Source organism: Lynx rufus, unplaced genomic scaffold (assembly GCF_022079265.1).
Source record: "Lynx rufus isolate CCGP_SWC_20201006 ecotype Redwood Valley unplaced genomic scaffold, mLynRuf1.p SCAF_1, whole genome shotgun sequence".
NCBI classification, from domain to species: domain Eukaryota; kingdom Metazoa; phylum Chordata; class Mammalia; order Carnivora; family Felidae; genus Lynx; species Lynx rufus.
The window spans coordinates 91,956,153-91,982,844 of NW_025814823.1; the positions used below are offsets into that span (position 1 = coordinate 91,956,153).

The 26,692-nt window shown below is 54.2% G+C and overlaps 1 protein-coding gene across 1 annotated transcript in view; it reads left to right on the forward strand.

The window, feature by feature from the left end:
• The window catches only part of COL23A1 (collagen type XXIII alpha 1 chain), a 350,552-nt gene that overhangs the window by 305,189 nt on the left and 18,671 nt on the right, over positions 1-26,692 (forward strand). Inside the window, exons 5-9 of the mRNA XM_047092393.1 lie at positions 203-229; positions 18,449-18,475; positions 19,995-20,021; positions 21,386-21,412; positions 26,025-26,141. Of these exons, the coding sequence (XP_046948349.1) occupies positions 203-229; positions 18,449-18,475; positions 19,995-20,021; positions 21,386-21,412; positions 26,025-26,141 (225 nt within the window). The remainder of the gene's footprint in view (positions 1-202; positions 230-18,448; positions 18,476-19,994; positions 20,022-21,385; positions 21,413-26,024; positions 26,142-26,692) is intronic.

Below are 26,692 nucleotides of genomic sequence, written 5' to 3' on the forward strand. Positions count from 1 at the left end.
CAGGAAATGGGTGCTCCGTCTCCCAGACCCGCCGGAGCCCTGAGCGCGTTCCCCCCACCCCCCAGGAGTCATTACCAACCATCAGCCTTTGCTGCAAACCCCGCACAACGTGGGGGGATCGGGGGCCCTGATTGAGTTATAAGTGTTGCCATATGGTTTTCTGCTGAAAGTCTGATTATTAATGACGTATTAATTACCACAGGGGCAATCAGGACGAGATGGCTACCCGGTAATTTGCCGTTTATTTTTTGCTCTTTGTGCCCTTTTCTCTCAAGCTGATCTTCTTCCTCTGAGCCTTTATTTAACTCTGTCTGCGCTCCTGCCCCCTCCCCCTCTTCTGCTTTCAGTGGCTGAGGTCTCTCTTTGGAGGGGATTAGCGTTAGCTCTGAGAAGGAAGGTGAGGGATGTGCAGACCTGCAGGGCTGGCCTGGTGGGAACGTCCGATGTTCCGGCCATCCTGCAGGCAAAGCAGAGAGGCTCAAGAAGGAGCCTCCTTGGCATCCCGGATCGCCCCCCAATGCTCTTGCTTCCCAGACCATCAGCCCTGCACCGAGGGTCCAGCCCTTGGCTGTGGAGTGCCCCTTCCCCCCACCCCCACCCCGTCTCCCTCCCCCCTGGCTGGCTTGGCTGCCAGCCTCTTCCCAGTGGGCAGGGGGCTGTCCTTCCCAGCCCACCGAGTCTTGTCAGCACTCAGGAACGGGAGACTGCTTGATTCCAGTTTGGTCTTTGTGGTGTCATCGCCTTCTCAGATCTTTTGAATTAAACCTAGAAGTTGGCTTATACTTGCAGTCAACGTGCCCCGCCCAGGCTGGGTGAGTGCTGCATGAAAAGCAAAATTTGATGTAGCTGTGTGGCCATCCAGTCCTGCTCAGAGAGGTTAAGGACCACAGCCGTGGCATCCAGAAGTCCTGATGTATCAGAGCAGGGGGGTGACCTGGTGGAAGGAGAGCATGGTGGGACCATACGGTTGGGCGACGGAGTTGTTCTGTGCCTTCAGGTCAGGAAGGTGCACGGAGGAGAATGTTGGTTGATTCAGAGGCCTCAGTAATGACCAGATCTGGCCAGAGTCTGGATGGGCTGGTGATGGAAGGGGGGGGGGGGGAGCTCCCCCAGTCCTGCAGGAACCACCTTCCCAGGAGGCTGTGGAGGGTAGTCCTGGCAGACCTGGGCTTATAGTGCCTCCTAGCTGGGCATCTCAAGGAGAGCAGGTAGTGGCTGGGTCAATGGGTTTTGTCCCTCTTCCCCCCTTATTGGCCCCTCTGAGCACAGGGTGACTCCCTGACTCCCTTCTCCCTGGCATAAGAGAAGATTTTGGTTGATGCATTTTTCCAGGTAAAGGACAGGAGTTCCAGACCAGCCACCAGGTCCAGGTGGAGCCGGGGTTTGAATTCCATCTTTACCACTCGCTGATCTAAGTCTCCCTTTCCCTCCCTGTGAAGAGGGCGGTGAGGTTCAGGTGAAGTGAGGTCATGCCTGGAGCCTCCAGACACCAAAGGTGGACAGGTGACTAGGGCTGTTACAGGGCTGCCAGGGAATTAAGCCTGAGGTGGGACTTGGTACCCAGCCTGGGCCAGAGATGGGACTCTGTGAATTGGGGGAGGGGAGGCCAGGGGATGAATGTGCTTGTAGTGTGTTAAGTTCTGAGCTTCCTGGGAAGAAAGTAGATTAGGGCCCAGCTATCCTTCCCCACTGCCTGGTCGGGCCAGGTGAAGGGTAAGGGGACCCTGTCAAAATCTCTGGTAACATACCCACGAGTGTACAGGGCTGGGGCGCCCCTTTTCCTGAGGTCACCTGATGGCAGTTTGAATGCACACCGCCCTTTCCATACGGATACGAACATCTTCCCTGGCTGGGCTGGCCCTGCCTGCTGCTCTATCCAGGGTAATCATGCTTTCAGCACCCGGAGCCAGCTCATTCCAGCTGTGTTCCTCCACACACCCTTGTTCTTTTTTCTTATTTTTTCAAGAGAAAGAGAGAATGCAGGGGAGGGGCAGAGAGAGAAGGAGTGAGAGAATCCCAAGCAGGCTCCACGATGTCAACACAGAGCCTAATGCAGGGCTCGAATTCACGAACCATGAGATCATGATCTGAGCTGAAATCAAGAGTCAGATGCTTAACCAACTGAGCCACCCAGGTGCCCCCAAGCAGCCTTGTTCTGGTGGTACCGTTTGGGCAGTCCCTTCCATGAGGCCCACAGGGTGGAGGTGACACCCTGCCTCTCTTCTTCTGTAGGAGAGAAAGCACGCCTGTGCAGGCAGGAGGTGGGTGGGAGGGCCTCCTGCAGGCTCGAGGGGCCTCTGTGTTTTGGCCTGAAATTCAGATCTCTTGGCCTGTGGAGGGCCTGGCTCCCAGCCTGGGGTGTGCTTATGGAGGGTTCCACATGGTCATCCCAGAGGTTAGAGTGACTGCCACAGCTGGAGGGACCCGGGCCACCTAAGAGGCACTTTGTGTACTGAGTATCCACAAGCTTGAAGTCATTCAGACCCAACTCAGGATGCTGGCTCAGCCCTGTGGCCTCTGGCAGGTACTTGGCCTCTGAGCATCTGTGGAGATGATACGTACAGAGTTGGAATATTAAAATAAGGTAACGAATGCAGCGTCCATGCAACGTGGCATACGACAGACCCTCCATAATGTCACCATCTTTCCTCACCAAGGAAAGCCTCAAGAGAAGGAAAGCCCAGCTTAGGAAATCATTCTAATCCACCAACATACACTGGCAGTGTATGGAAAATGGCTTTGAAAACAGTCAGTTTTAGGAAAAGGTGTTTTTCTGCAGTTCAGTAAACTTCGGGACCAGCCTCAGGGAGGATCTTTTTTGTGTGTTAAAAACATGTCACTTCCTAAAGGGAAGTAAGAGCAAGAAAAATATCAGGCAGGAGGGTCATGGTGGAGAGCATGCTGGCTGTGTGTTCTGGATTACTCGAGTCTGGCCCCTCCCCCTGAGTGAGACCAGCTGAAACCAGGACCATATGTGGACCTAAGAGCTGAGGTCAGGAGACTGGGGCATAGGAACCAAGGCACAGGACTGTGGGGCAGGTTGTGGACTGACAAGGGCCCAGGGTCACTTTGTGCACAGCCCCCTTACACAGAGGCCAGCCTGTCCTTGCTGCTGGGAGAGTTCGTTAATAGCTCCCTGCTGATGACAACAGAAGTATGTTTATTATAAAACTGTCCCAAAATAGAGAAAAGCACAAAAAAGGAAAAAACGATCATCCGTAATCCTACCACCCACAGATTAGTCTTCTCAATATTTTGGTGGTTGTCCTTTCAGTATTTGTTATGTGTGAGTTTGTTTTTACGTTTATTAGTCTAAAAATGGGACCACTGGACATACTTCTTTGGAGGGAGCCTGGTTTTGTTGTTTTGTTTTTTTTTTTTCCTACTTAATATAGCATCCTTAAGATGGTATATCCACATCCTTAAGCATTCTAGGGGCGCCTGGGTGGCTCAGTTGGTTAAGCATCCGACTTCGGATCAGGTCATGATCTGGCAGTTCATGAGTTCAAGCCCCATGTCGGGCTCTGTGCTGACAGCTTAGAGTCTGGAGCCTGTTTCAGATTCTGTGTCTCCCCTCTCTCTCTGTCGCCCCCACTCTGCTCACACTCTCTCTCTCTCTCTCTCTCTTGAAAATAAACATTTTTTAAAATTAAGAAAAAAGAATTCTAGAAGGTAAGAGCTACATAGTATTTTATCATCTGTATGATTTTTTTAAGCTGTCTCCAAGTTATAGTGTTTATTTGACAATCTTTTACACCTATGGTCAACATCCTGGGAAGAAACTTAGGTGTATTTCCATGATTATCTCCTTAGGAGAAATATCTAGAAGTTGAATTGCTGGACCAAAGGGTTTGCACATGTTGAAGGCTTTTGATGTGTATTGCCGGATTGGCCCCCTGGAGGCTCTTCTAATTTACATTCCCACCAACAGCTTACAAATGTTGCATATTTCCCCAAACCCTGGCCAACTGTGGGTATTATCATACTTTTAAATCTATGCCAATATGATAAGTTGAAAAAATGTGCATATATGTATCCTGTTTTAATTTAGGGTATATTTTAATGAGCAGTACATGTAGTCTTTGAGATTAAACTAGGTTTAATAAAGTTTGCATAGACCTAACTGCCACCTGGTGGTAGAGCTTAGAATTGCAGGTATAGTTTAAGGAGGAAATCAACATTTTTGAGAGCTTCCAGATCCCGGTTGGTCCAGGGACATCATGGAATCAGCAGCCTAGGAGGAATTCTGAGCTTTGAACATTGTGAGTCAAAGGTGGGACCCACAGAGGAGCCCTAGGCACTTCACTCTCCTTGCATTTTGGGATAGTAACCAGCATTTATGTTAATAAAGTGACTTTTGACATCTCATACATAGGAGGCTTGACTCTGTTCAGTGAATCTGGAAGGTGTCATGCCCTGTGCTGGGTACTGGGGTGGCACAGAGATGAATCAGATCAGTCATAGTCTTTGGAGAGATGTGGGGGGAGGGGGACCTACACAACCAGTTTGCCATGGGATAGAGAGAAAGGAACAGTTAGTTAGGGGTCACTGTGACTTCCTGGGTATTTCTTATCACAAGCCTTTTTTTCTCTCCAAACTGTGGCTTCTATCCAAGATGCAAAAGGCTTGTCGTGCAAGGCTCAATCTTGCTTACACCTTGACTTTTGCACAGAAAACATCAGACTCTCACCATCTGCTAATTACAGCATCAAAACTCTTCCTCTTTGGTGTTTTGGGTTTTTTGACTCTTAACATTGAGGTTTTGTGACTTTCTGGTTTGCTTTACACCCTCCGAGTGCAACTTAAACATTTCTCGAAAAATGTGTTTTGGGTATATGTTACAGAGCTTAAGTTCCATGTATTTGAATGCATGAGGACAGCGTCAGGTTGTGAGGCTAGAGGTGCATGGAGATGATGAATTCCAGCGAGGCTAGGGTGGGGGAGCGTGCCCACTAAGCCGTCAGTCAATGACTCTGTGCCAGATGCTTTCCTGGGTCCTTGGACCAGCACCGAACAAGAGAGACAAGGGGAGAGAAACAATAAACCAGGAAACCAATACACCAACAGACAGGAAATGTGCTAGGAAGAGAATAAGGCAGGGACGTATTGAGAGTGCCCGCCAGGTACCTACCTGGGTGTGTATAGCTGAGATGAAATCATCAGAAGTCCCTTGGGGAAGATGACATTTGAGCTGAGACTTAAATGGTAAAAAAGATGCAGATCTTGTGGAGCAAGTGTTCCTGGAGGAAAAAAGCAAGTGCATGCAGTCATGAGGTTGGGACAACCTTGGCAAGGCCACAAGCAGGCAAATGAGAAGGAAACAGTGGACCGTGACGCCAGAGAGATCTCCAGAGCTCTGCGGAGTAGCATCTTGTAGGATAACAGACTGACTGAGGCCGGAGGCCACGGAAACTTGGCTTCGTGTTTATAGAAACCACAAGCTGCCTTGCCAAGGGCTCAGAGACCTCCCCCCTCCCGAAGGGAGAAAGGACGGTCAACTCCCACCCCGCCCCCACCCAAGCCCCTCCAACAGGCCAGGGAAGCAAGTGTACTTTCTGACCGCTTGCTCTCAACCCTGGGAGGTCGATGGTCTCCTCCCTACTTGACAGATGAGGAAGCTGAGCTCAGAGGCTAGCAGCACTTGGCTGAGACCCAAGGCCCACCCGCAAGACAAAGCCTGGCTTAGCACACAGGCTGGGGACTCCTCTGTCACTCCACCCATCCTATCAGGAAGCAGGTCACAGCAGCAGTTGGGGGCTCAGGACTGTCTGCACGTGGGCAGGAGGGTCCTTCTTCTCTTACCACTCAGGGAAACAGGTACTTGGAGTCAATGTTCTGTTTTTCGTCCTCCCCCCTTGCTTTTATCCGGCCCTGGAGCTCATGCCCCATTCCACCCCCATTATCAGATCGTTAAGACCCTTTCCTGCTCTCCCTAAAAAACAAAATGGAAAACCACGTCTAACTTAAAGACAGGAATCCGTTTCTTCAGCTCACGTTCCTTCCTATTCCTCACTCATAGGTCCATCTCATAGCTACTGTTAGAAATTAAGAAGAAAAGCATCCCCTCCTGATGAAATGTGCAATTCTGTTTCCCCGGCCAGGGGCAGCTGAATAGAGCAGGCGCCCAGCCAGGGAACTATGGTGATGGAGACCTCACCCCTGCTCTGGCAATCTCTCAGGCCTTCTGAGCCCCAGTGTCCACATTGGCGAAGTGTGAGGCTTGGCCTGGTGAAAACGTGGACACTATCAACACGGGGGGGGGGGGGGGAGGGGCATGCAATGTGGTCCTGGTCCCCTGGCCAGTGACTCTGGGGACCTGAAGCTGAGTGCAGGGCCCCCACCCACCCAGCAGCAGAGTTCAGAGGCCACAGAAGCCCCTAGTGATGTGGACAGGTGTCTATACTAGAGAGACCTCCCTGACAACAGGACAGAAACTGGAGGAAGGGGGCCCAGATATGAGGCAGTGGCAATAATTCGCAGACGATGCATGAATCAAGACTGCCCCAGCGAGGATGGAGGGAAAGAGAGCAGGTGTCAGAAATGAGAGGTGGCAGGCATTGCAGGCCAGGTGACAGGTGAAGGACCAGGACCACAGCGCCTTCACTTGGCAGAGCCCCACCCCCTCCCCCTCCCCCAAGACCACCCGGGACCCATCAGACAAAGTGCTCTGGAGGCTGGGGCTGGGGGCGGTGGGCAGGATTTGCCCTGTGTCTCCAGAATCAGCAATGGATGCATCGACAGCCTAGGTCCCAGGGAAAGCATAGCTCTGAGCTGAAATGTAGCATATGAGACAGGGTCTCAGCCTGGGACCAATTTTGAAATGAAAACCTCTGTTGGACCGTGTGGAATTAATCAAGTGAACAAAAAAAAAGGGGGGGTGGGCCACAGAGCACCACACATTCATATGCTTTCTTGCACTCTCCAAGTTCAAAAACAGCTTTGATTGTAAAAATGTAATTAGTTAAATGATTCATCTGTAATATTCCAAATTCATCTGTTTTTAGATTTCGACAACCTACATCTCATTTTCATCTGCCCCCTGCAGTGATGCTCCCCAGCTCCCCACATTCCGGGTTGAGCAGGGATGGGATGAAAGGAGGCTTCTTGAGCCCCCAATAATGGCCCCCAGATTGGAACCTCAGGGAGACACAGCTGGGCCCGAGGGAAAGGGCCACCTCCCTGGGATTTCCTCCGCAGGGTCCTGCACCAGCTCAGGGTAGGCGCTCCTTGACTCAGGCCCATGGCCTCAGGCTCACTCTGTGTCCCCAGAGTCCTTTCGATCATCTCATGTGGGGTTCCCAGATGCCTTGCTTACCCTCTGAAGCTTTTTGTGTCTTCCTGGCAGTAGCCAAGAGCCCCCAGCGCTAGATAATCAACCTTCTCCCCAAGTTCAGCTCTGGGAAAGCACTTAGCAGACAGTCCTGTGGGGTGGGGGGCGGCAGGGGGCCCTTTGCAGGGTGTACCTGTGGTGACACCTTTGCAGAGGGCCACTCTCCAGGCTGATTGCTGGCTGAACCTCTTCCCAGCATCCCCAAAGCAGCAAAGCACTTCTCTGCCTTGTACGGAAGAGCTTGTTGACAGACCTGCGCCAGGTCACCAAGGCAAACTCAGGCCTTCCAAGAAAATAAATTTGAGAGAAGGCAGTTATTTGGGTACAAAGGTGGTCCAGCCAGCTCCTCCTGAAATCTGAAATCAGGGACTGGACCGTGTCTTGCTCATGTGATGGAAAGAGAATGGGCTTTGGTACTCCATAGACCATGTGGTCTCTAGTCACATCCCTAACCTGTCTTTGGCTATCAGGGCAGCCGGGTAGATGACCTCACCAGAGCCATAGTGCTGGGCACACAAGCTGGGTCCAGTGAGTGACAGTTCCTGCCACCGTGATGGTCACTGACCTCAGCAGGAAGAGCCCCCGAGGCTGAAGGAACTCCTCTCGGGCCAGTGTCCCCAGTGCACAACACCCTGGCTGTGGCCAGAGGACAGGAGTCCTCAGGTACCCAGGGCAGCCTTCAGCAGGTCAAGAGCGCCCTCTGGTGTGATCCCAGGTTCTGGCACCGGAGCCAGTCGGAAACTGATCATTCATTCCTAGAGGCATCCACTTGACAGTTGGTTCTTTCAACAACTATATATTGTGTTCTCACTACGTACAAAAGACTGTGTTTGACACTTGGGATGGAATGGCAACACAAACATCCAGGGGGTCCCTACTGGATGGGGTTGTGGTTGACTGGGAGAGAGACTCAAAGCGCATGGGGATTCCAACCTCACTGTGCGCCATGGTCAGGGCTGGGAAGGTATGGGTTACTGTGACCACCTGCAATCCGAGGCTGGCCTGGTAGGGGTCAGGGGTGCTGCCCTGAGGAAGGGAGGTGTGAGCCAAGGTCAGAAGACAAGGAGGTTCTCTCACAAAGGGAGTGGCAGAAGAGTGGCCAGAGAGAGGACACAGAGAACAGAGAACAAGCCAGGCTGGCAGGGGAAAGGGGGGATGGGGTGGGAGGAAAGCTCAAGAGGCCAGTGACCCTGAAGCACCCAGCACCTTTGAGCTGGTTGGCTGCCTCCCCAGGGGCCGCAAGGTGGAGGGAATTGGCAATGGCATGCAACCTGGGAAGGATGGGACGTACACAAAAACTTGGCAAACCATCAGGCTGCCTGGGAAGCAGTGAGTTCCCCATCACTGGAGGTGTGCAATGGTGGCACACCCACTTCTCAGAAAGGGCGTCTAAGGAGAGGTTGGTCTTCCCACAAGGGGGCTGTTCCACCAATAGGGCCTCTTTGGGGACAGGATGGGGACAGCTTGGGGAGGCTGGCTTTGGGGTACTTGCCAGGCACTGCTAACACCAGAGGGGGATGGTGAGGTGGGAGGCACGCAGGATTCAGGCTTGTGACCATGCCCAGCCTCCCCTAAGCTTCAGTTTCCTCGCCTGTGAAATGGGAATAATAAGGCAAGGGGTTTTTAGCTTTTAGCTCCACCCCATTTCCTTAGTTCTCGCCCCCAGAACTGGCCCAGGGCACTCCAGTCGTTCATTAAACCACTTTCCTCTGGCACCCTCTGTACACCAAGCTCCGGGCAGGGCACTGTCACATTCGGGTGGCCACTCCATCCACACCACACCCCTCCTTTCCAGAGGAGGAAACAGGCTGGGCTTCGGGGAGTTAGGCAGCTGGCTCCAAGGTCTTCAGGGAGGGGACGTAGCAAGGACATCCCGCTCCTTTGCCATGCAGGAAGGCTGGGCATGAGGAGCGGAGCCAGGGAGGCTGGTGGAGGCTGGTGTGGGAGAGAGGCCAAGTCCTAGGCAGGGGTAGGTGGGGGACTAGAGAGAGGTCTGCAGTTTGGAGAACTGGTTCAGAGCTAGAAATGCAGGCTCACGCATTCACTGATGCCTTCCTTATGTGGGCCAGCGGGGGGGGGGGGCACACGCCCCACTTAAAGGGCCCCCCTACCCCGTTCAGCCCATGCACGCTGATCATTATCACAGCTTCCAATATTTCAAGAGAAGTTAGAGCTCCAAATTTTGCACAAAACCTCTGGATTCTTAAGGGTCCCCAGCAGTTCATTCCCAGTGGGTGATAATTGTGTTATCTGGAAACTGTGGAGGGCCCATCCCACAGACCAGGGGGTGATGACCAGAGAGGCTGGAAAGTCAAACCTGAGCGACGCTGGGAGGAAGCAGGCAGATGGCCCAGCAGACTTAGGCTGAGGAGCAGGAGGGCAGAGCAGGGTGTGGCCTGGGCCTGGCCAGGACACCAGGGATCCCTCAGTGTCCGCTGTGAGCTGTCTCTGTCATTCTGTCTCCTGGTTTCTCTGTTGTACCTTCTGCCTCCCTTAGACCATCTCCTTCATGCAGTTCAAGCCACACTCCGACCATCATCACCTAGTCGGCCGCTCGGTCCCACTAGATCCCCGCCCTGGCACTTCTGCCACCAAAATGGGTGCCCCTACCTGTCTACTACTTCCAGTGCCTTCCACAAGAGTAGCACTGAGAGTGCCTGAGCCGGAGACAGGAGGCCAGAGCCCTCTCAGGTGGACACAGCCCAACTCACTGGCCATCTTCCATTGTACCACATGCACTGGGAGTCAGGGCTCTTGACTCCCTTCACCCCACCCAGGAACGATTTTTCCTGCTACCTGACAGGGTAATCATGAAACTGGCAAATGTGTAATTTAAGCAGGTATTTGGGGATCGGTTCAAAGGCATAGCACCACCTCTCCCAGCCATGATGTATAATATGGACATATGTATAATTGCTTCCAGTGTGCACAGGATATACTGAGCATGCCCTCTCCCCAAAATAGAAGCCAGCTGGCTTCCCGGCCTCACGGAATCGTAGAGCTGAAAGGGACCCAGAAGATTTTCTTTCTTTTTTTTTTTTCTTAAGTTTATTTCTTTATTTTGAGAAAGAGAGAGGGAGGGTGAGAGAGAATTGCAAGCAGGCTCCGAGTTGTCAGCACAGAGCCCCACATGAGGCTCTAACTCACGAACCGTGAGATCATGACCTGAGCCGAAATCCAGAGTCAGACGCTTAACCAACTGAGCCACCCAGACGCCCCGACCCGGGAGATTTTCTAAGCTGAGGGTTACCAACCTAGATGCCTCTACAGAGCTGACAGGTTATCTGGACGGGGCAGTGGGCCCGGTGGGGAGCACTAGGGCAGGGCAGAGCCTGTGGCCCTCCGCGAGCACTTGACTCAGCTGATCATGCCAGGCATGCAGACCCCAGGGTGTACCACCTTTCACTTTTTCTAGAAAAGTACAAACTCTGGATGTTGATGTGAAATGTCACCATTTTTAAATGTTGCAACTAATTCAGTGAGTTTGGCTTCAGTTTTAGTTTTGGTGTTTTAACTATACACACCAAGCCAAAGCTGGCTGTAGAACAGTGCTTCACCGTACAGACCAAGAGTAGGGGTGGCGGGGTGGCAGCTTGGGCAAGCCCCTAACCTCAGCAGGTTCCCAGAACCCCACCCAGCTGGAGTCTTCATGGCTTGCTGGCTTGGGATGCAATTTATTGGTGACTCTACAGAATGCCCCAAGGTCCCCAGGGAGGAACCGTGTGCCTGCACCAGGGCACCAGCCAGGCTGGACCCAAGAAGTGAGGGTCCTCTCTTTCCCTAGGGTGGAATTCAAGTCTGGGAAATTGCTAAACCCGGACAGTCTTGCCGTGGTCCATGTGTGCGAGGAGCCTGGTCTGAGAAATCAGAACCACATTTGACCTGCCCCGAGGGGTCTGCCCACCCACTCTAATGAGGGAGCCTTCACACAGGAATGTGCATGTCCCAGGCTGAGGACCCCAGGCCCCAACAGCCTTGTAATTTGATGAATTGTCAACATCTGGGCCATAATTACTGGTCCCTGGACTGATAATCCTGGTAAGCCCCCTCATCCAGGGGCCCCATCCCGGTGCAATTTGGAGGCTCCGTTCCCTGACGGGAGCCATCCGCATGAATTACAACCAGCAAGCGAGACGGACACCCAGCCCCAGCCAGTCTTAGCATTTACTCCTTGTCTGCATCTAAACACGCCGGTGTAGTGATTTTGGGTCAGCTCAGCAGAGAACTCTCGCACGCTGGGGGTCCTGAGGCACAGCTAACGGAGAAGAACAGAGCCAGCCCCCAGTGTAGGGTAAACAGCAGCCTTTGCTTCAGGGTTCCCCCGGGGCCGATGCACATCGAGGCACCAGCAATGGAGCCCAGCAGACTCCACGTCCCAAACTTATTTCACTAAGAAACCTTCCCTCCTTTGCCACCCTTGTTCATTTTTCTCAAAAGATGACTCTGTAGAACCCTGCTTAGGAAATCTATTCAGTGTGGGAGGGAGCAGACCCACCAAGGCACAGCCGGAGTCCCACGGTCTGCCACTGAGTCAGAGGACCACACAAGGTCACTCCGCAGGACTGCCCCTCCAAGAGCCAATGCAGACCCCACCTCCGTGTCAGCTCACCTACAGGGTCTCGTGTCTTTGGTGGGTCTGGGAGAGGAGGAGGGGAGAGGAGACAGACCTGGGACTCATCTTGAACTTGTCATCTGAGAGGAGGACATGTTCTCCATTTTACAGATGAGGAAACTGAGGCTCCAGGACTCTCAGGCTCCGGAGTGCAGCAAGGAGCCAAGCCCGCACACCACCCAGGGTTTTTGTTTGCCCCTAACGCATCCGGAAAGCGTGCCGGAGCTCTGCTGATCTGCATGGGGCAAGAGTGGTTTAAAGCAGAGCTGAGCCTTGTAAACAGCTGTGGGGTTTCGTGGAGGGCAGAAGGTGTTGAAAACCTCTGGTGAATTCCATGGCTTTGATCAGGCGGGAGAGGGAGCTGGAGGGAACTGAGTGCCTGTGGGCACAGCGCTCTGGCGTCTGGCCCTCAGGATCACCTGTTCTGTGGAAGCTGAGGTTCAGAGAGAGAGTTTCACTCGTGGGCTGCCCCAAGTGCCTTCCTTCCCACTCCTCTTGTGGGAGATGCCCACAGTCTGCGGCAGGGGATGGCTGCCCTGATGGAATAGGACCCCCGCCACCAAGGGTGTGCCTCCACCCAGGCTGGGGCTCTGCTGTTCCAGACTTCTCAGCTCCCCAGATGGCCCTCTGCTGTGCAAAGCTGGCTTGCTGTCGGCTAGGACACTCAGCCTGGATCCTGCCCCACCGTAGTCCAGCCTGACCATGCCCTCCAGCCCATGCTTGTCCTTGGCTTCCTTCAGTCCAACCCCTCACTCATCCCTGCAGTGTTTCTCCTCCCCTAAGAGCACCCAGAGCTAGGCTTGGGCTTTTCTTCAGCCCATGGAAATGCCCAGTTCATAGATGGTCCACACAGCCTCCCAGTGAGGCTGGGAACACTGCCCTCCCGGAGACCCATGGGCAGAACGATAGTTCAGACAAGTCTTGCAGGAAAGAAACCTAATTCACAGCATGTAACCTGGTGTTCCTCAAACGTACTTGACCAGCGAACCTCTTCCCCAGGCAAGCCTCTTAACACACTCTGCAGAACAGTTTCCCTGATACCAGTTTGAGCAAGGCAGTACCAGTTTGAGCAAGGGTAGCTACGGGCAGGGCCTGTCCTCTGGGGGTTCACAGCCCAGGGCCCAGCCTTCCCCAGGATAAGAGGGATCAGTTCACTTCCCCAAGCCAGGCAGGTCCGTCTGGCTCCAAAGCCAGACTGTTTCCTTCCTCTGCCCCACTGAAGCCCCTCCTCAGTGACTCCCAGTGACCGCTGGTCACCCAGCAGCCTCTCTAAGGGTCAGCTGTTTCCCCAGACAGGGAATTCAGGGATCTGAGCAGAGCTTTGTTGCCTAGATGTCATCAAGATGAGCCCAGAGCCACCTGCACAGACCAGGGCCATGGCTGTGGGTCAGCTCCATCCCCAGGGATGGCTGGCACCATCTGCCCTACAAATGTGCACACATGGGTTTCTGTGTTTGCCCGGGAATCTGCTCAGCATCAGATCCAACCACCCGCAGCTCCAATCTTGGGTTCCTGGGGAATGGGAACAGCTTCCCTTGAGCTGCATGGTGGACATTTCCAAGAGCACAGCTCAGGCCACACCCTCTGCTTTTATTCATCAGAAACTACAAAATTCATTGGCTTCTTTTGAAAACTCTAAGTCCTGGGAACCAGGAGCTCTGTGATCCCAGATAGAGGCAGGGCCGTAGGAAGGAAAATGGGGGTTTTGCCACTTCTAGGCTTTCTCACACACCAGAGAGAGGCCTTGGGGACCACCAGGAATAATCTCGGAGTTGAAAGAGAGCAGAATCCCTCCCAGGAGATGGAGGCCCAAGGTCACTCTCAAGAAGAGACAGCGAGGTCTGGCCATTGGAATGCTTTCAGAGACAGCCAGCAACAGGAGACTCCCCCTGAGGGGTCCAAGCCAAGGGAACATCCCAGGCTCCCTTCTGCAGCGCACACTTCTAGAAAAGCCGGCCACCTACAGCTCTGTGTGGTTTATGTCAACCCAGCAGACATCCTGGAACCAGGTCTGGGGACTCAGAGATGGACCGGAGGCACCCCCGGCCCTGGAAAGGCCCAACCCAAGATGTGTGCTCAGTGCCCAGCATGGGGCAGGAGGGCTTTAGGCATCAGACCAGGTGGTCTGGACATTTTCCTTCAGGAGTGAGGCTGCCCAGAAGGGCTCAAGCAGGAGAGCCTTGCATTCTAGAAAGTTCTCCAGGGCATTGCGTGGGAGACACTACAGGTATTAGGGAAGGGCCATGGGGATGATGCTCAGGTCTCACATGTATGTGGTAGGGCTTTCCTGGAATGCGGGGAGGAGGGCTATGACGTGCCTCAGGGGCCCAAGGACCAGATTCCTCTGCAACAGTAAGACAAATGGAGCTACAGATGTCTGCTGTGCAACCCGCAGAGGGCTTTAAAAATAAGAAAGGCAGGGATATTATGCATGTGCTTCTCCAGGCAAGGACAGCTTCCCAAAGCTGATGCCCATGGTGCTCTCTGGGAGAGGAGCTGGGGAGAGGAGAAGGTTTGCTTTGTCCCGTCTCCTTCTGTACAGTTTGTAAGTTTCACTCGGTGCACATAGCACCTTTTCAGCAGAACCCCAACCCCCAACACACACACACAGGTCAGTGACGCAGGGTGGCCTGCTACCAATGATGAGCCCCGGGGTCACGAGCTGGCATGTGGGAAAGCCCGCATCTGATCCCAGGTGGGTCTGAATCCAAAGGCTGTCTCCTCTGTCCGCCCCACATGTCTCCTGGAGCTCAGCCACAGGGCTTTCTTCCAGAAGGATGGGGACCCAGCTCTGTGGCAGACAGCCTAGGGAGAATGCTGCTTCTCCTTGGGGAGGCTCCCAGGAGCACCATTTGAGCTGGGCCTGGAAGAATGAGTAGGAGTTCCCCAGGTGGAGGCGGAACTCTGTGCAATGGAGGAAAACGGGAAAGCACAGCCTGGGGCCAGGAAACAGCATGGCGTGTGTAAGTGCACGGGCCTCAAGGGGCACCAGATGTACCATGAGACTAGTGAAGCACCTCTTCCCAAACCCCAAGAGCTGTCAGGAGGTCGTGGTGTGGCAGAGTTTAGGGGAAATGGGACCAAGCCAGGGCAGGAAGCACCCTGCTGGGGAGAATAGGTAATGAGGATGCTGAGGCTCAGAGAGGTTGACTGGCTGTCCCAGGGTCACACAGCAAGTGAGTTTGTCTGATCCAGCACTCTCTCTGGTAGAGAGCCAGGGTGGAAGAGGGTGCAGAGAGCCCTGCCCAGAGAGGTCTGTTCAGTGGGGGAGACAGACATACCAGGAATCCCAGAAGGAAGGCAGGGCCTGTGAGGCTTCATCCTAGGTCCCCTGGAACAGCCATCTGTCAACCCTGCTGCCCTATGCTGCAGGAGAGGGAACACCACGTGGAGAGGGGGGCCTATTTCAGCCATGGGCTCAGCTTCTACAGCTGTGGGATGGGACTATGGTGCCTGCTTGCCAGGGCGGCAGTGAGGACAGACGCCATGAAGGGTATGGCAGGATTCAACAGAGCCCACACTGAGGCACATCAGAGCATTCCTAAACTTGCCCTGGAGAGTCTCTGCCTCTGTGGCCCTAAGGGGAGGGGTGCCTGCTTCCCTCGGACCAGCCCTGCACTGTGTCCCAGCCCTTGTCAGGGACACCTTGAACTCCTCATGCTGCTGCTGGTGAATTGGCTGTGAGGCCACTGCCCTCCCTCCCAGCCCCCGAAGAGGAAAGAGATTAACTCAGCTCTAACTGCACCTTTGTCTCTCTTTAATTTCAGTCTGCGTTACGGATTTTTAAAGTATGTATGTTTGTTTGTTTGTTTGTTTGTTTGTTTGTTTGTTTGTTTAGAGAGAGCATGAGTGGGGGGAGAGGCAGAGAATTCCAAGCAGGCTCTGCGCTGACATCCCACAAACCGCGAGATCATGGCCTGAGCGGAAATCAGGAGCTGCCAGGCGCCCTGCATTATGGATTTTTTAATCCCTTTAGATCGATAGAGGGGCGCTGTGTTTGGGCTTAGTTCAGCAGTCGACATGGGCACAAGGCCCGGACACAGAGTCCACGATGGCAGCCACACTGGCCAAGCTGGCCGGGGGCCCGCAGGCAGGCGAGGTCCAGTGGGCACTGGGATGGAGCAGAGAGCTTTGAACAGAGGCATGCAAGGACAGGCAGATTGCGGGGAGAGTGGCCAGGAATCTAGGCGAGGCCACTGCAGGCTGCTTGAGTGCCTGAGGACACAGAACCGGAAAGCCATCCTGGGCTCTAGCCCTGCCCTGGCTGCATGGCCGTGGGCAAGGTCTTTCCCTCACTTGGCTTCGGTTTCCCCCTCTGTAAGACAGGGATGATAACACCTGCCTTACGGACTTGCTGTGGTGATTCAGACTGAGTAGGGGTCCACAAAGAGCCCCCAGAAGAGACCCAGGGTGGGACGTGTCCCTGTGTGCACTGTGGCAGCAGAAGGGGCCGGGCCTGGGTGAGGCCTAGCAGGGCCTGAGCATGGGGCAGGGAGAGGAGATGCAGGGCCAAACTTTAGCAGACTAAGGACAGGAGGCCTCAGGCATGTGGACCCAGGGGTCAGGACAGCCAGGAGCCAGCAGGAGATGCCAGCTAGGGCAGTTCCTGGTCAGCCTCAGTGACTAGGGTTGGGGCTGACGACCTGATTGGGACCCCCCAGAGCCTGGACCCCCAAGACTTTGGAATGGCCCCACTCCCCACCTGCTGGGATTCCATCTACACCTAAGACATTGCCCTGAAGTCCAGAACCTCAGCTGACCTTGAGGCTGGTGGCCAGAAGCACTTAAGAGATAAATTATCAGAATTGCCCTGGTTATGGGGTGCCTGGGTGGCTCAGTCGGTTAAGCATCTGGCTTTGGCTTAGGTCAGGATGTCCCAGTTTGTGAGTTCCAGCCCTGCATTGGGCTCTGTGCTGACAGCTCAGAGCCTGGAGCCTGCTTAGGATTCTGTGTCTCCCTCTCTCTCTGCCCCTCCCCTGCTCACACTCTGTCTCTCTCTCTCAAAAATAAATAAACATTTAAAAAAATGGAAGGAAGGAAGGAAGGAAGGAAGGAAGGAAGGAAGGAAGGAGAGAAAATGTGCTGGGTGTAGGGACAAATGGCCTGATTTCTGAGAAGTGGGGAAACCTAGAGGGCTTCATGGAAGAGGAGGTGACTGAGCTAAAGGTGACACACAAAGGTGTGCCAGGCAGGCAGGTGATGTGTGAAAAGGCTTGGGAGTGGAGCTGCCTAGAACATCGGCTGGGGTCAAGGGTGAAGTGTCCGTGAGGATGAGGAGGCAGTGGCAGGGAGGAGGAGAGGTGTTGACAGAGACTGGGTGGATCCGGTTCATGGCACTGCCCTTGATTCCCCACATGGCGGTGGATGGAACTCAGTGGGGCTTTCTGAGAGGCAATGGGTCCCCAGGTGGAGGGCGCCCACGGGAGCTGCTGTGCAGTGGTCACTGACCCTCTGCGGCCTCTGGAATACACTAGCCCTTGGGACCTGACCTTGTGCTATTTGGCTTCTCTCAGCCTTGACTTTTGCCTACGAAGGCCACAGCAATGCAGGGAACTGAAAGAACCTTCAGGACTCTTCCACTTGTGTCTTAGCCTGTTTGGGCTGCTCTAACAAAGCGCCATGGCCCGGGTGGCTTAGAAACAACAGAAATCTTCTCACTGTCCTAGAGGCTGGAAGTCTGAGTTCAGCGTGCCAGTGTGGCCAGGTTCTGGTGGGGGCCCTCTTCCGGGCTGCAGACTGCCATCCCCTCGCTGTGTCCCCACATGGTGCACGAGGACCCAGGCAGCCGTCTGGAGCCTCTTTTGTAAAGGTTAATATCCCATCTGTGAAGCTCTACCCTCATGAACCTCTTCACCTCCCCAAAGCCCCCTCCTAATGCCATCACACCGGGGGTTAGATTCCAAGGGGGAATCCACCGGTTAGATTCCACCGGGGGAAGTTCCATGGAACTTCCCTACCAAGTTCCATGTGACAGAACTCAGTTCACACTGGCTTAAAGAAAAAAACTACTGACAAACAGAAGTGTGCAGGGGTGGATGGTTTCAGCTTCAGACCCTTTGCCCCGTTTTCCTCACTGTCTCTCAGCTCTGACTTCTTCTCTGTTGGCTCTTTCTCAAGCCACATGGTACCCTCAGGAGCTCCAGCCTTAGCCCCACCAGGAGAAAAGACCCTCTTTCCCCTAAAGCGCCACCATTCAAAGCCCCAGACATGACGTTTATCCATGAACCAAATCCCCCTGGTCGAGGGAATGCGACCACACGCCCAAGCCCCATACAAGCAGATGGGGGTGGTTCTGGAAGAGAAGTGGGGCTCTCTTGTCAGAGGAGGGGATTCTGGGCAGCAAACACCCAGACACCCCCACCCCAGGTCTGCGTGAAAGGTCTTCAGACCCATGGGCTCATGTCAGGTGTTGGTCTTTGGTGCTCAGTAGTGCCTCTGGGTCATAAAACACACAGGAAATGCCCTTCCAGTGTGTAACCTCTGCTCTCTGTCTCTCTCATTTCCAGGGACCACTGGGTCTAGATGGCAAGCCGGTAAGTGATGACAGGGAAATTCTAGGTGGTCCTGGGACCAGGCCACTGTGGGGCTGAGAGTGATGGGGTTCCAGAGGGAAGGGGCCCCTGGGAACCTGGATCAGCAAGGAGAGAAACCATTTGGGTATCAGACTTAAGTTCAAATCCACCTCCACTACCTGCTGACTGTGCAGCCTTGGGGAGGCCTCTTCACCTCCCAAGCCCGAGGCTCTGTCAAATGGGCCCATTAACCCTCCCCACATGCTGGGGATGTAGAGAAGTGTGGATAGCACCATCCCTGACATCTAGTCAGCCTTCAGAACATACAAGCCCCTCCTAGCAAGCCCACGTACAGAGCATCCCCCAACACAGTCTCAAGGCTTCAGTGGTAGGCACAGGGCTGATGAGTTCTCAACATGTGGGCCAGGAGCCTGTGGTCCACAGGCATCTTCAGCAGAATAAATAAGCTGTACAGGGAGAGGGCATAATTAAACAAAAAAGTGGATGTGGATGGATAGTTAGCTGGGTGGGTGGGTGGATGGATGGATGGACAGATGAATGGAGGAAGGAAGGAAGGAAGGAAGGAAGGAAGGAAGGAAGGATGGAAGGAAGCAAGCCTGGCTGACTGGATGATGGATGCAAGGATGAATGGATGGAAGGAAGGAAGGAAGGAAGGCAGGCAGGCTGACTGGATGAATGACTGTATGATGGATAGATGGATGGAGAGATGGGCTGATGAATGGAAGGAAGGAAGGAAGGAAGGAAGGAAGGAAGGCAGGCTGGATGACTGGATTGCAGACAGGTGCGTGCATGGATGGACGGATGGATGGACAAATGGATTGATGAACGGTTCTTGCATGGAAGAACAGATGGATGGATAGATAGATGAGTTGGGTTGATGAACAGTTGGGTGGATGGGTGGATGGCAGGAAGGAAGGATGGTTGGATGGAAAGACAGATGAGGTAATTGTACCAACAGTTGGATGCATGAGAGGGTAGCTGAGTTAGTGGGTGGACAAACACATGATGGTTGAGCAGACAAGTGAGTGAAGGAATGAAAGAAGTAACACGATTGAGGAGTTGCCCGGTGATGTGTGCAGCATTAAAGGATAGAGGAATGAACTGACCACCTGTATGGACAAGTTGTTGAATGAACGAACAAGCCAAGCCATTAACGGCTGGAGGGATAATGGATAGTCAAGGGGCAGCGGCCCCGGGCACGGCAGGTGCTGAGCTTGGAGGGTTCTGCCCTCTGGGAGGAGTGACAGCACATGTGCCCCTACTCGAGCTGAGAGGTACCAGCAACCCTCAAGTCCCCCGTCTCCCTCATGCAGGGGACTGCTCTGTGTGGCTTCCTTAGGGCCGGCCAGAGCAACCCTCATTAAAAGCTGACAGATTTGTGCATATACCCACCCGGCTACCCACAGCTCTGCTCAGCCCCATAGGCCCCTCTGCCCCCAAAGCCTTAGGGAAGCCGGAAGGGGAACCAGCCCAGTCCTCCTTGCTCATGCCTGTTCTTTCTCCACCTTTTTTTCTCCAGGGACTTCCAGGCCCCAAAGGGGAAAAGGTAAGTGATGCCGGATGCTGTCCAGATGCAGATGTGATAAAGGATGCCAGAAACCCGTCTCCAGACCCCAGCTCCAGAGTGTGGCCTTGGGGACATCACATCCTCTCCTAGAGCCTCAGTTTCCCCATCTGTAAAGTGGGGCTACTAGTGCCTCCCTCCTAATGGTTACACGGCTTATATTTAACAATTTAAAGTGCCAGGGGGTTAAATTGGAGTTCTCCCAGCACCAGAGCATGACAAAGCTCAAAGCACAGTCTGCCCAGAATGAGGAGTTTCCAAAGGAATTCCCTGCCTGTGAAAAGGGGGGTGCCGGGAGAGCCAGGGACAGGGGGGTGAACAGTCCCTGTAGATGGGATTCTTTGTGAGGAGTGCACCCCCACCCCAGGAAAACAGATGGCAGAGAGCTGCCCCTGTGAACTTTATACCCCTTGTGAGAAAGGCTTTCCTGGCATTTGGCGCTGAATGTCACGGCAGACCCCTGGAGGGCTGGGGCCTCCAAGTGTCTCAGAAGGGAGGGCGAGAGACACCTGTGTGTCCCACAGTGGGATCAGAGCAGGGAGGGACCAGAGCAGACCTAGGTGTGGCAGGATGCTTCTAGGGAATGGCTGGGCGAAGCTGGGCCACATCCACCCCAGCACCAACCCCGCCCCCCTCCCCCACCGCGATGTGCCCACAGAATAAGGGCAGCCAAGGCTCCAGTCCACCATCAGAGCTGTGCAAGGCACAGGACCTGGCGCTCAGGGCGTCAGGTTAGCATTAGGGCTCCGCCGTCAACTGTACAGCTTTGGATGCGTTGGCCTCAGTTTCTCCATCTGTAAGTGAAAGCAACCTCACAGAGCCAGGGGGGAAGACTGCACAAGGTAATGGTCTGAGCGGGGCAGGTGCCGGGATTATTTCCCTCAGGCTCTGGCTGAATGGGGAAGGCAGAGGCTTTGAAACCAGAGAGAAATTGGTGTCTTGGCATCTATCACTTAGTAACATACTGCCCCAAAACTTGGGGACTTAAAATAATGATTCAGGTAATCATCAACACTCGCTGTTCTGAGGTTTCAGGATCCCAAGAGGACGCGGTGGGAGCAGCTGGTCTCTGCTCCCACCGTGTTTTGGGGACTGGCAACAGACAACAGAGTGCCCAGTTCCACGCCCTGGGTGTGCTAGCTGTGTGACCTCGGGCAGGTGACTTAGCCTCTCTGTGCCTCAGTGTCCTCATTGGAAATGGAGATAAAAATAGGGTCTGCATGTTACGGTTGTTAGAATTCAGTGAGACTATGTACATAAAACACTGAGCGCAGGGTAAATGCTCAAAACATCTGATAAAGCAATAATAGTAGCAGTGATCTGTCTTCCGGTTTTTTTGTTCTCAGGGTGCACCAGGAGACTTCGGCCCCCGGGTAAGAACGGAGCAAGACCCCTTCACCCACCCATCCAGTTTGTTTTGTTTTATAATAAGGCATATCTAGCTCTCTTTCAGATCCCTTATACCTTATCGCAGAAAGAGGTGCCTGCGGTCTCTGCCCACATCCTATCCTGGTTAAGTGGTTTCACTTAAGTGGCCACGGGCTGGAAGCCCCAGGCCCTGGTCTGGCTGAGATCATAGATGGGTGTCTCTAGCTGACAGACATCCCAGTCATACTTATCACCATGGATGGTGGGGGGGGGGGGGCGGGGGGGAGGGATGCGGGACAGTGGGGCTAGCACTGGCCCCAGAACGGAGACTAATCTTCCTGAGGGTGACTGGCACCCCAGGAAGTGGCTGCCACTTATCAGCCAAGTAACCTTGAGCAACTCAGTTTCCCCTCTGAGACTCAGTTTCTGCAATTGTGGGGAGGGGGTGGTGACAGACCCTACCCCAAGCTGCTGTGGCAAAGATTCATTGCAGACATAAAAGTAGGCATCCAGGACTCAGCGTGGGGACAATAGGTCCCCAGGGTCCAAGGGACTCAGAAGTGCCTCCTGCCAAACCTGGGGTCTCTTCAACGAAGCAGAGCAAGCGGTGGGGTCTCTTCAACGAAGCAGCGTGGAGATCCCGGGTGGGGTGGCCCCAACAAAGCAGATCTCAGCAGAGGGCCACTTAAATGGCCCTAAATGTGTGTCCCCACCATTCCTACCACAACCAGGGCAGAGGCCTGACCGCCCAGAGAAAGGCAGTGGAGTGGTGGGTTCCTACTTGCTTTCAAGAAGGTTAGGGAGTGGAGGTTGTAGCTGGTGAGTGAGTCACCCCCCAGCCAGCCTCTGCAAGCATTGGATGGAGTTGGGGCGGGGGGGGGGTGGTGGCGAAGGTGGCAGGATGCAAAGAGGAGGCAGCTCAGCGCCAAGTGATGGCTGGGCTCCAATCCCTCCAGCCTCAAGGCTCTGAGCCTGGTTTGTGCAATAAGACCAGGAGGGCCCACATCACAGGTGGTCATGAGCATGAGCTGAGAGCAGCCGGCTGGCCAGGCTGAGTCCCCAGGACAGAGCTTGTTCTGTGCTGAGCCTTTGGAGGCCAAGGCCTCCCGAAAGCTGGCAAGGTGGCCCCGAAGTCAAAGAAAGGGCACCTGTGTGGAGCTTTGTGGCTGCCGAGAAAAATCCTTTGGTTTGCTTGCTGTTGGGTGTGTGAAAGCTGGTACTCTAAATGGGGATGCCCACTCCTCAACAGACTAGAACTCTCCTGGCCCGGGGGGGTTATGAAAGAGAGATTCTTTCTGAAACCCTCCCTTCGCTCTTCGTGGATGTCCTCTTGTCCCAGTGTTCCAGCCACTTCTGAAACAGCCTCCACCCTTGAAAGTTCTGTGGTTTAAAACGACAATGTGCCACGGTCTCTCAGGACCCCTTGGGTTGGTGGGTGGGGGTAGGCGATCTCTCTCATCGCAGGCAGAGGCTGCTGGGCCTGTAGTCCAAGGTGATGGCACGCCCCATGGCCACAGTTGACAAGGCTGTTGCCTGGGAGCTCGGCTGGGGAGGGTCTCTGTGCATCAAGCCTTCTCCCAGCCTGGCAGTGGGCTTCCTAGAGGGGCATCCCCAAACTAGCATCCCAGGAGGCCAGAAACGTAACGGTCGGGCCAGTTAAGAGCTATATCTGGGATGGACGCGGTATCACTTCCACTGTATATTATTGGTCCCATCAGTCACGGGGCCCAACCAGAGTCAAGGTGGGAAAAGGGGAACAGGCCCCAGATCCTGATGGGGAGAAGGGGGGACGCCCATTGCAAGGGGCCTGCAGGATGGGAACGAGCATAGCGGCCATCTTTGTGGAGAACGTTCTTGGCCTCTCCCGATCACTCGGCTGGGTTAAGCGGCTTTGCCTCTTCTGAATCACCCTTCTGCCTTCCTGACCACACAACCCGTTTGCTGACTAGATGGTTTTCCCACGACTCAATCCGGGCTTTATAAGTAGAGACCATCACGTGTACAGTCGCCGCATCTTCAAGGTAGCCTGGCCCACTGGTGTGTCCGCTCCTGCTGGCTTGCGTGTTCCCTTGACTCACCCCTGCATTTCCAGGGTTAGACCTCAGCCATCCGATCCCAGGGCACACACAAGGCGGCTGGCCAGCCTCACACCCTGAGTAACTCAAGGGAAGAGCCTAAAAAAAACCTGTCCTGGGGCCTGTTCAAGTGTCTAAACTCATTCTCTGCCCCAACAAGTAGAGTCCAGACCAGTGGTGCCCATCGTGGGGGCCCCAGGCTGTGAAAGGAACAATGGGGTGTCTTCGAATTCTTCCTGATACAGCGGAAAATGAAATAGGAATTACCCACCTCCATCACCACCCATGGCTGGCTGAGCTAACCACACCAATGGGTTTCTTTACACTGGACTGGAATTGTAGCCCCTTGGTCATGCCCCCGGCAGGGTCAGACCTGAGTGGGGGACATTGAGAGCTTCGGTTAATTTTTTAATTGGGAAAAACAAATGAACTGTGTCTTAGGTGCAGCTGGCTGAAGAGGTGAACTTTCCTATCATGGGGTCCGTGGATTTAAAAAAATGTCCAAAAGGCATTGCTCTCCTCAATGGCCAGAGGAGCCTTTCCCAGCTCTGAAACCCTGGGTAAACAATTACCCTTGCTGTTCCTGACCACTCCGTCTGTGAAATGGGACAATAGCAATGTCTCAGCCAGGTGGTCACAAGGGTTGGGTGAGACACCTTCTGGGAAGTCCTAGCTCGTCGGCACTGGGCACACAGCAGGGGCCACCTCTTCCAGAGGCTTCTTCCTTTCTTGGTTACGGGGAGTTTGGGAGCTGCTGACACTGTGAGTCAAACATGCCCCATTACTATACCCTGTGCCAGTGCTGGGCAGGTACCACTGGGGTAGCAGGAAGTGCCGGGGGCACAGTGATCCTCCCTCATTGTAGGCAGGGCCTCGAGGTGAGGGCTCTGGCTGCCTGAGGTCTGACCCAGTACTAACATCAGGTCCTTGAGTCAGGGATAGGATGCTGCATGACAGAGACTGTGTGGCCCTTCATTGCTCTTTTTATGTATTTTTTTTAAGTTTATTTATTTATTTTGAGAGAGAGAGAGACAGGGAGACAGAGAAAATCCCAAGCAGGTTCCGCATTGTCAGCGTAGAGCCCAACAGGGGCTCAAACTCATGAATCATGAGATCATGACCTGAACGGAAACCAAGAGTCAGACACTTAACCGACTGAGCCACCCAGATGCTCCTCTTTTTAACTTTTTATTCTGAGATCGTTGCAGGTCAACAATTAGTTGTAAGAAATAATACCCCAGAGGGGCACCTGGGTGGCTCAGTCGATTGAGTGGCTCAGGTCATGATCTTACGGTTCGTGAGTTCGAGCCCCACATAGGGCTCTGTGCTGACAGCTCAGAGCCTGGAGCCTGCCTTGGATTCTGTGTCTCCCCTCTCTCTGCTCCTCCCCCACTCATGCTCAGTCTCTCTCTCTCTCTCTCTCTCTCTCTCTCTCTCTCTCTCTCTCTCTCTCCCCCTCCCTCCCTCCCTCTTTCTCTTTCTCAAAAATAAATAAACATTAAAAAAAAAAACAAATAATACCCCTTGTCTCGTTCTCCACTCCCCCCCCCCACCATGGCAATGTCTTGCCTCACTCAAGTACGAGCTCATAACCAGGAAATGGATACAGTCCACCTGCCTTATTTGGATTTTACCCGTTATACTCACCTGGGGGTGTTTAAGTCTGGGCAGTGCTGTCACGCTTGTAGATTCCTGTAACCACATGCAGAGACCCCCTCGTGGTGGCCTTGCCCAGCTACACTCCCTCCCTCCCCACCCCATCGCTAACCCCCAGCAACCATTAATCTGTGCTCCACCTGTATGACATTTCCATGTCAACAATGTCGTGTAGATGCAGCCACACAGTATGTAGCCTTTCGAGATTGGTTCTGTTCCCTCAGCGTGATGCCCTCGAGATGCATCCAAGTTACTGCACGCATCCGTACTTTGTCCCTTTGCACTTACTGCTGAGCAGTGTTCTGTGATATGGTTGTATCCCTGTCGGTTAACCCTTCACCCATTGGGTAGCTACATTGGGTTGTTTCCGGTTTGGGGCCATTACACGTAAAGCTGCTGTGAACGCTTGCGTGCAGGTTTTGTGTGAGCCCGAGCGCTCATTGCTCTGTGTACATGCCCAAAAGCGCACCTCCAGCACCTAATAAAGCAGGAGCTGCCCAACGGGGAAGGTCCTTCGGGAGGCGTGCAGCGCCCGCCCTCTCCAGGAAGAAGGGGGCCAGTGGGGCCCACATGCTAGCTCCCACATCCAACGTGTCTCCACTCTCAACTGAACACCAGAGCTGGGCTCCAGGCACCGGGAGCTGGGAAGATGGCACATTCCTCGGAGGGGAAGGGTCCTGTTAGCCTCTTATGTCAGAGTACAAGGGCTTGTCCCTTCGTGTGGCCACCAAGAAGCGGCAAGAAGCGCAGTGACAAGGCGCTTCCCTCTGAGCCCGCTCCAGCTGGGGAAGGGAAGGCACGGGCCTGTCCATCTGCAGAGGCTTCTCTCTGGAGACTGGAGCCCCTTTCCTTCCCTTCCCAGTGAGCCACGCACCATGTCTTCCAGGGAGACCAAGGGCAAGACGGAGCTGCTGGGCCTCCGGGGCCCCCTGGACCCCCTGGGGTCCGAGGCCCTCCTGGCGACACTGGGAAAGATGGCCCCAGGGGAGCACAAGGCCCAGAGGTAAGAGAGGGCATGGAGGTGGAAACACCCTGGTCCTGTACCTACCAAAACCCTAACCGCTGACCCAGAAACAACCCCAGCCCCAGCCCTGTCCCCAGTCCAGACCCAGATCCACGCCTAACCCCACCCCAACCCCAGCCCTCACCCAGACACTCACCCCACTCCAGCCTTATACTTACCGCCATCCAAGACCTTGACCCCAAACTCATTCCCAAATCCTGGTCCACCCCAAATAGAACCAGAGGCCCTGAACCTGATATCGGTTGTGATTTCACTCCCATTCCTAACCCTGGCCCTGAGACCCACATGTGGGCGCTTCCTTCGGCAGATTTACCAAGCCCTGTTCCTCCCTCGCTCACTCTCATTCTCTCTCGCTTTCCCACCTCCAGTACTAACTAGCTAGGCTCAGCTGTCCTCCTATAGTTCTACCCGAACCCCGAAGGCCAGACTTCATGTCCTTCCCCTTCCCCCAAAACAGGGACGCAGGCCTGTCCTTCCCGTCCTGTGCAGATCCAGCTCCTCTACCAAACTGTCCCCTCTCAGGGCACCTA